Source organism: Durio zibethinus, chromosome 14 (assembly GCF_047325235.1).
Source record: "Durio zibethinus cultivar Kanyao isolate XHJ-2024 chromosome 14, ASM4732523v1, whole genome shotgun sequence".
In the NCBI taxonomy this organism is placed as follows: Eukaryota; Viridiplantae; Streptophyta; class Magnoliopsida; order Malvales; family Malvaceae; genus Durio; species Durio zibethinus.
In genome coordinates this window covers 5,759,154-5,769,072 of record NC_143175.1, presented here as the reverse complement: position 1 = coordinate 5,769,072, position 9,919 = coordinate 5,759,154, and the positions used below count along the sequence as shown (strand labels likewise).

The following is a 9,919-nucleotide window of genomic DNA, read 5'->3' as shown; positions in this document are numbered from 1 at the left end:
AAATTAGAAATAGAATCAAACTTAAAATTTTAATCTGCAAATAATTTGAATATAAAATAACTTAAACTTTAAATTATCAAACTTAGCAATTTTGAAATATTGATTTGAAATGATCTGAACATAAATTTAGTTTTTATTTTAAAATAAATATTAATTATAAATATAACACAAACTATTATTCTACAAATGTCTAATGACTTTAAATGATCTTTTAAAATATCTCTTTTTTTTCATTTTTTCATTATTTTTTTTATCCAAGACTTTTCTAATTATAAAATAATGAGAATTCAATTAATTTTAGAATGTCCTTAATTACTATTAAATTATATTCTAATTTAAGTACATGTTAAATATTTTAAACTTATCTTTAGTTCAATTATATATTCACATAGAGATGAATGTTTTATGTTATTCCATTTAAAAGAAATTTATTATTATTATTAGCAACGTATAAATCCGTAGACCTGTTGTTAGATATAGATTAAATAAATCACCACTAATCTTTTTTTGTTAATGTGTGATTGATCACCTGACAGAATCAGTTCCATTCAAAGATTGAGTCCCAAGATTGACTTAAGTATCTTCGAATAGTACATTGTACTCCACGAAACCAAATCTTAGGTTCGATAGTACGGTTACACGTGAAGAAAGTTATAGCACGTGAAGAAAGTTATAGCACCCTCACAACGCTTATCTAAAAGATAGTACCAATTTGATTTCAAGTCATCTAAGTCATCTAAGTCATAAAGTTTCTTTATAATTTTACCAACTAATTCAATTATTGAAAATTGATCTAAAAATTACTCCAATAGTTTGATAGCAACTAAAGATAACATTCTCACCTCAAGAGTATTCATGAAGACTAATATCTCACTTTGAAGAGGCTTTGTCGTCGTATTAATTTGATTTTCATGTAAAAACTTTTATTTATGAAAACGAAGTTTAGAACCTTGGTCTTAAAAAATTCTCATCCAAATTCTCCAATATATTCATAAAATATAAAGGTTATAGAAAATTTGATAAAATAAGCTCAAAACATGCAAGTTAAAAAGGTTGCGAACCAACTGATTATTTCTCCTCAAAATAGAGTACCATGGCATTCTGCGCCCTTCTTCATAAGCATTTCCTCATTTTTTATTTCTTTTTCATTTTTTTATAATTATCAACTTTTTATTTTCAACATTTTTCCATTTTGTAGAGGATTCAAGCGTAAATGGCTTACCTCTTTTTTCTAGGTATGTTTTTTTTTTTTTTTGCCCTTCAGATCTTTTGTGACCTTTGCCTTACTTTTCTAAAAGGTCTTCTTCCAAAATTTGCCTCCTAGCTTGGAGAATGATCCTAGGTGGTTTTTTTTTCAAATGAATCCTAGGTTGTTTTTTTTTTTTTTTTTTGGAGATAGGTTGCTTTGAGCCAAATACGAATTTAGTAAAAATATAGTAGAAAGGGTTGCAAAAGAAATTCAAAAAATTAATTTATATTTCAAATTTTATACTTAGTTTTAATTGATCCACTTGATATATGATAGTGATTGAAGATAGTGAGGCTCGAGTTCTCATCTTAATTGTCTTCTTAAGCTTTTTTAGTGACAAGGCAAAAAAGTGGACGAATTTTATATTTCATTCTCCTCATTTTCTTGATCCTTTTATCTTTTTTGGTGTCCAAAAATTATATCCTTCATTTTTTTTAACAACTAGTATTCAAAATTAATTTTTATTTTTGAAAATTTAGTCTTAAGTATTTCAATAAATTCTTATTCTCAAGGGACAGAAAATGTTTTACAGTTATCGTCTCCACCACAACAAAAATTAATTAATAATAAAATTATAAATTCAGTAATTAGAAATTTTTTTTCCTATGCAAACAAAGTTATAAACCAGACAAGGGGTGTAATTCTTTATTGATATTTAAAATTTCCAAATGGGATGTACGATCCATAGGAAACCAAAATATTACATTACAAACCCATAAACACACTAATAGTCTATTGGCTGCCATATTCACTCTAATAGTCTAAGAGTGCTAGTGCACAAGGCACTTTATTTCCTTAGTAATTTTGACAGCCTATTACATCAGCCCTTCACACAGGCAGTTAAGCAGAACTTAATTGTTACCGAAAATTTTGGGAAATTTCCTTCCTCAATTTCAACTTCTGAGGTGCATCGTCCAACTGTACTGGCGCTCTTTTTGCTGGAATTGATCAGGGTATTAAAAATTCCAGGCCAACGATCGGTTGTAAAGGAGCCAGCTTCATCAATCAGTGTATAAGCCTGAATTATACAGTTAATAATCATACATTACTTTTAATTTTCTTTGTTTTGAAATTTTTAAAAAACTAAGAAGTAAAGTGCATGTTAATTTGGTAAAGACTTGAGAACGTAATTATTATATACCTTGTTAGGAGAATTAGGCTGGTTGAACCAAGCTAGCAGTACATCATAGGCTTTTCCAGCGCTATTTGTGACGCTATACACAACAGCTGCCTGTGAACCATTTTCGTTTCCAACATGTTCAAAAGTACCTGTAGCAGAAGGCTGGATTTGAACTGGATAAGATTTGAGATCGCCAGATCCAACAGCTCCTTGCCAATCTTTGGAAATCTGATATACGATGGGTGAGCTAGTAATATTTTTAACACTACCATAGGTGGTGGCCTGTTGAGACATGTCAGCGAGCTATCGTTAATCTTCTTCCTAATAGGTGTTGTGTTTGTGCATGATCTGACTTAGCACATCTATCATCTATATATACTAGTTTGTTGTGTATAACACGACAACCTTTCATTTATTACGTATGTAGCAACATTACGTGTCTACAAATTGCCAAATAATATTTTTTCCCTTTTTCTATGAGTAAAAAAAATTGTTGGAAGAGACACATGTAAATCCTCTCGTTTATATTATGGTGACACTAAAATATCGTTTAAAGAGGTGTTGGGCTATGATAAAATGGCCATTAATTGTACCGAATAAAGTTGTAAAAATGCTAGAATTGCATGTTTTGATATAATGACCCATTACTGATCTATCAAATTTATTTGGAAATTGAAGTATACTTACTTAAAATTGATAACTGAGGTAAACATGCTAGGTCTATATCTCTCCTATCTATTTTTGTGGAAATTCCGTTTTTGTACAATTATTTTGATTTTACAATATTGATAATCCAAGTGTTCATCTTATTATTATTTCAATTTATTTGCCTATTATTTATTTTTTCGTTAGAGAAATTTGTATTTTATTCGTAATTGAAAAAAAAAGCATGTTGATTTACAATGTAATTTGAATGAAAATTTGATTTAAACGTTAACTAAATTCAACATTTTTCATTCATTTCAATATTAATTAATTATTGGTAAAGATGATGTGCTGTTGGCATGATTTAATGATTCTTTAATTGGAAAAATAAGATTAAAACCTTTTTATTTTTGGAATAAAGATATAAAAAAAGCTTAGTTCGTAAAAATTAAAAATAAAAAACTCATCATAATATCGTTCACAGAAAATTGCTCATCAAATAAAAATCATGTCAACTATTTTTGGTTCCGACCTACCTACCAAAAATGCGTGTTTAAAAATGAAAAACAAATCAAAGTTTGTTCGTACCAAACACGCATGTGCTATAGAAGACAATAAGCCGGATTCAACTCGTGACAATTAATATATTTTTGGTCAGTGAATTCGTTGTTGACTTTCTTCCTTCCCTTTCCTTTCTTTGATGACATTTTCATTAATATTTGTTGGGGAGTAATCTTAACATGATTTCTTTCAATTCAATTTAAGATGGGTATTTCAATTTAATTATGTTTTAGGACGCTAATTATAGAGATTGGAAAGACTACCTTAAAACTCGATGCAACTAGATTTTTTCAAGAACAGCCAACAACCTCAATTCATCTAATTTAAATTAGAAATAGAATCAAACTTAAAATTTTAATCTTGAAATAATTTGAATATAAAATAACTTAAATTTGAAATGATCAAACTTAGAAATTTTGAAATATTGATCTGAAACAATATAAACATAAATTTAATTTTTATTTTAAAAGAAATATATAACACAAACTATTATTCTACTAATGTTTAATGACTTTAAATGAGCTTTTGAAATATCTTTTTTTTTTCATTTTTTTCATTATTTCTTTTATCCAAGACCTTTCTAATTATAAAATAATAAGAATTCAATTAATTTAGAATGTTCTTAATTACTATTAAATTATATTTTAATTTAGGTACATGTTAAATATTTTAAACTTATCTTTAGTTTAATTGTAATTCCCCTAGAGATGAATGTATTTTGTTATTCCATTTAAAATAAATTAATTATTTTTGTTAGCAACGTATAAATCTATAGACCTATTGTTAGATATAGATTAAAGGAGTCATCACTAATTTTTGTTAATGTGTGATTGATCACCTGATAGAATCTGTCCTATTTAAAAATAAATCTCAAGATTGACTTAGGTATCTTTAAATAGTATATTCTAATCCACAAAACCAAATCTTAGGTTCGTGAGTATAGTTACGAGTGAAGAAGATTATAGTACCCTCACAATGCTCATCCAAAAGATAGTACTAGTTTGATTTCAAATCATCTAAGCTATAAAGTTTCTTTATAATTTTATCAACTAATTTAATTATTGAAAATTGATCTTAAAATTATTTCAATAGTTTAGTGGCTATTAAAAATAATTTTCTTACCTCAAGAGTATTCATGGAGACTAATATCCTACTCTGAAAAGGCTCTATCATCGAATTCATTTGATTTTCTTCTTAAAACTTTTATTTATGAAAACAAGGTTTAGAACCTTTGTCTCAAAAAATTCTCATCCAAATTCTCCAATATGTTGGTAAAATTTAAAAAAAATCCTCTCACTTAAGAATTTATATAAAGATTACTATTTGCAACGCTTTTAGTAATTCTATCATCGAAAATTCAAAACCTAATTTAAAACAAATAATAATTTATTTTCAAAAATATCCTCCAATATGTTAATAAGATTTTTTTCAAAAAATTATTCTCCAATTTGTTGGTAGGATTTTCTTTTTTAAATATTTTTAAAAAAATTCATTAAGTCCTCCAATAGCTTGATAAGACTTAATTCAAGATTTAAATCCTCTAATAGTTTGATAGGATTGAAAAAAAAAAATTTTGAAAATTAAAAAAAAAATAGACAAAAAAAATCATCATGCAATAATATAATATATCATACAGTAATAATATAATCATGCAATAATATAATTTATAAATTATCACCTTATTAATTAATAATCATACAAAAAAATAAATAGTAATAATAATAATAATAATAAATACATAAAATATCATAAATAATCTTGCCAAATTTTCTTTTTCTTTTTTTCATTATTTAATTATCAATAATAATAATAATAAATAAATAAATAAAACACTTGGTAAACAAATCAAAAAAATCAAAAATCAAAAATCAAAAATCAAAAATCAAAATTTCAAAATATCAAAAAATCAAAAAATAAAAAAAGAAAAAGAAAAAGAAAAAGGAAAAAGAAAAACCTACATCTAGATCGAGTCACAGGCTGGTCAACATACGAATCTCACACGAGTCAACATGTAGATCCCAAGGGATAAAATGACACTATTTCTAACCTATATAAAAGCCCAAAATTTTTTATTTTTCTCATATTCCTTGGCATTTTTTCTCTTTAAGCAAAATTTTCTCTGTCTTCTCTCTAGATACATTAACTGAAAACTTCAAACAGCCAAAATGAACCCAGTTTCTGATGTTGAAAAATTCAACCAATCGTCAAAAACTTCAAAACTTTCCCAAAAACCCTTATGAACCTAGAAATTGACCGTTGCAAAAACCCTTTAGCCATTGTGCATTCCACAAAAAAATTCAATGATTCAACTTTAAATTCAATCAAAATTCAATTAAACCTAGATCCTAGAACCAAAAAAACAATTGAAAATCCTAACAAACCAACCTATCAGAAAATGAATCAATCTTAGAAATTAAAATATAAACTTAAAAAAAAAAAAAACCCCAAAAGCTCTTCAAATCAAACCTGAAACAAAGTAAATCCCAGAACCAAAAAATGCATAATCCCTAGAATTTGTACGAATGATCCCTAAAAACCAAAAACTAACCAAAAAAAAAAAAATTTCTCTTTAATCAAACTACCTTTTTTCCTGTGTGATTTCTGTGTCCAATATCCTCCTTTTCATTTCCATTTTAGAACCATTTATAGGAGTTTTAATAAAACATTTAGGGTTCCTCATTTAAGACAGATTTAATTGTGAAGTGATTTTGAGGTTTTGATTATGATCAATGTTTTCTTTTTGATTCTATTTCCAATTTCATGTAGCTAAAATAAAATCTCCAAAATCGCTCTTTGCTCGATTCTTGTACGAGATGTCCAAAAAATCTCATTTGATTTCTTTTTCTTTCTTTTTTTTTTAAAAAAGTCTTTATTAAAGAATAAACAAAATAATAACAAAAAAAATAATATAAGATAAAATAAAATAATTGTTGGGGCCAAAGCCTACATCAAAGCCTGAATAAGATAAGGTTATTATTAGGCACCAAGCCTAAACCAAAATGTATGTTAGATTCAAAGCCCAAACATTAATTGAATAGATCCATTTGGAGCCCAAAAAACCAATAAACACCTCCAAGGCCTAATGATCCCGATAAGATTGAAATCGAGAAATAGATCGTATGCTCTAGACAAAATGGGGTGTCTATAGTTGTATCTATTTGCACATTTTTATGAAATAAAAATGATGCAAAGACATAGACAACCATTGAGACTAGTTCAACTCCATACAAATTTTTAGAAAACCTCTAAATAGAGGCATGTAAATTTTTTGAAAAAGTTTTAAAGAACTCCTCTAAGCAAAGGCATAAAGCGTAGAAACTCCAACTAACCCCTCTAAACGGAGGATCAACAAACTAAACTCCTCTATACAGAGGCAAACAAATTTAAACTAAGAAATTGGCTCATCTATTCAGAGGCTAAACAACTTTAAAATAAGAAATAGGCTCCTCTACACAGAGGCTAAACAACATTAAAATAAATAATTGGGATTAAACCGTAAAGTAAAAACAAATAAATGAGCTAGACTGATCCGAGAAAGAAAATAAGTGATTGGGACTGAACCGTAAAGTTAGAAAAATAAATGATCTGGCCTAAGTTGAGATTGAAAATAAGTGATTGGGACTAAACCATAAGTCAAAAAAATAAATGATTTAGACTAAGATGAAGTCGAAAATAAGTGACTAGGACTAAATCACAAGGTTAAAAAATAAATGACCTATATTGAGCCAAAGTCAAAAATAAGTGATGGGGATTGAATGCAAGCCAAAAAAATAAATGACTTGGACTAAGCCAAAGTCAAAAATAAATTACCTGAACCGAACCACAAATCATAAAAATAAATGACCTGGACTAAGCTGAGGTAAAAAATGACTAAGTTTGAGCCTAAATTGAGATATGAGATCAAACGGATCCACAAATTTTAAAGACTATGCCCAGAGGTCTTATAGATCATCTTCTGATGTCTTTAAGAAAATAATATCTTTTAAAATAAAGGCCTTTACAATTTTAAAATTCAAAAATGTTCTCCTCGTCCATTTTGTTCGAGTTCAGAAAAATTGAAAACTTTTAACTTGAAATCCAAAGATTCATAATTTGAAAATTCAAAGGTTTGTCACAAAACTTCAAAGATTCTCAAGGTTTCATAACAAAAATTGAAAGCTTGTAAGACGCCAAGATTCGTAAAATAAAATTCATAATAATTTTAAAATTCGCAAAGATTCAAGATTCATAAAAGTTTTCAGATTCTCAAAGATTTTAAGTTTCGTAAAGGTTTTAGATTCACAAAGGTTCCAATTTTCACAAGGTTTTAAGTTTCGTAAAGATTCCAGATTTGCCAGAATTTCATATTCTCAAGAATTTTAGGTTCGCAAGAATTTCGATTTCGCAAGAAAGAAAGATTCGCAAAAACTTTAGATTCACAAAAATTTTAGATTCACAAGAGTTTCACAAACTTTAATTTACACACAAATTTCAAAATTCACATTCAAAAAATTTTTGTTAGTGATTCACATCCAAAATTTAAAGCTTTATAGTAAAAAAAAATTAAGGATTCATATCAAAGATTTCAAGGTTCACAGCAAAAATTCAAAGATTTTCATTCAAAAAATTTTAGGATTTACATCCAAAATTTCAAAGATTCACATTCAAAAATTTTCCTTTAAACAAAGGCTCCATAATTATAAAATTTTGGATAGTTTTCCTTGTAAAAAAACCTCATCATGAAATATTTTCCTCATTCGAGAATTCAAAAATCAAAGATTTTCTCTAATCAAAGTCAAATTTTGTATGCAATAAATGTCAATGCAAATGTCTTTTACATGTTGCAAATGTAATAATCTAGATTCTCACTAAATGATGCAAATGCATGCAAATGTCATACTATGATTCAAATGTTCTCTACATGATGCAAATGCATGCTCCAACCATGATGCAAATGTAATTATCAAGGATTACAATGTAAACACAATGTATGTAATGCAAATGTCACTAAATCCACGTCATGAAATTCTAATTATGGTAAAAAAGTTCTTAAGACTCCATCATTCCTTCTTAACTTCTCAGTACCAATAATCTCAAAATAAATTTTTCAACTGATCCATGTCATTTTTCTCATCCAATCACAACTCACAGGTTACATTGACCAATCCACCATCATATTCATCCTTGGGTCACCTTATTTGCCCTTTTCAAATCATTTTCTCAGGCTTCTTTCATTTCTATCATCTTGGATTTCTTTAAAAAAATAAAAAAAAATCTTTTATGAACACTATCATTCATTTATTTATCATCATTCCAATTTATGGCACACATGATACATTTTCTCAATTCATTCAAAGGATGCAAACAAGAAAAATGGGTATTCATTATCAAAAGGAAGTCTGGTCAATAGCAAATTAAAGGTGAACAAAAGCAAAATATTGTGAAAATGAGGTATTAAAATCCAGAATAATATTAGTTCAAACAATTCTAAACTCTAACCTAGAATTCTTTCTTAAAAACACATTCCATTGATATTCTGAATTTAATCATCATCAATATTCTTGAGATCCTCAAATGAAATTATTTTCTCAAATATCTATTTTACTTAAACTATCCTTTCAAGTTTTTAGTTTAAGTTTTCCTTGTTTCCTTTTTATACTTTTTTTTTCATTTTTCATTTTTTCATCTTTTTTCTTATCTTTCCTTCTCATTTATCTTTCACCTTTATCCATCAGTGACACCTTGATTGAAATCCAAAACAATCCAATAGCAAACTTGCCTCAGTTCAATTCATAATTTTCCAATTCGAGTATTCATATTTGATCAAAATAGACTTTTAAAGGATGTAACATGGGCTAGGATGAGGAGTTATGAAAGAAAATGGACAAAATAGACCCAAAGAAGGCTTTTTTGTAAAATTTTTTGCTTTAATTTTTAACAATAAAATATAACTATCATAACGTTTAGATTGAGAAACCTACCCATTAGACACAAAAACTATGGTGTCACCACCAATCTTTTTTAGCTAGGTGTGATTGGCCACCTATGTGGGTCTATTTTTTTTATACTATGTTTGGATAAATATTAATAAAGGAAATGAAAGGAAAAGAATGAAAAAAAAAGTTTTTTAAAGGAAAGGAAATGATACATGTAACCTTATTTGGATAATTAAAATTAATAAAAGAAAAGAAAAGAAAGAAATTCTAACAACCATTGTTTAGATAAAGAGTGAAAAATAAAGGAAATGATTTATTATAATAATTTTTTCCAATTATAACCTTTCATTCCTTGTGATTTTAGAGTACTATTGGATCATGATATATTTGCTATCTTGTCTGGCATCATAATTGCTGCTATATCAATTT

At 27.2% G+C, this 9,919-nt stretch overlaps 1 protein-coding gene across 1 annotated transcript; it reads right to left on the bottom strand.

Moving 5' to 3' along the window:
• Window positions 1-1,866: 1,866 nt before the first annotated feature.
• Window positions 1,867-2,729, bottom strand: LOC111295071 (jasmonate-induced protein homolog). Its single transcript, XM_022888431.2, has 2 exons — window positions 2,391-2,729; window positions 1,867-2,267 (listed from the first exon to the last, which is right to left on the bottom strand). Exons 1-2 carry the CDS (start codon window positions 2,661-2,663, stop codon window positions 2,070-2,072), a joined length of 471 nt encoding a protein of 156 aa, XP_022744166.1. The 5' UTR covers window positions 2,664-2,729; the 3' UTR covers window positions 1,867-2,069.
• Between the last annotated feature and the right edge of the window lie 7,190 nt (window positions 2,730-9,919).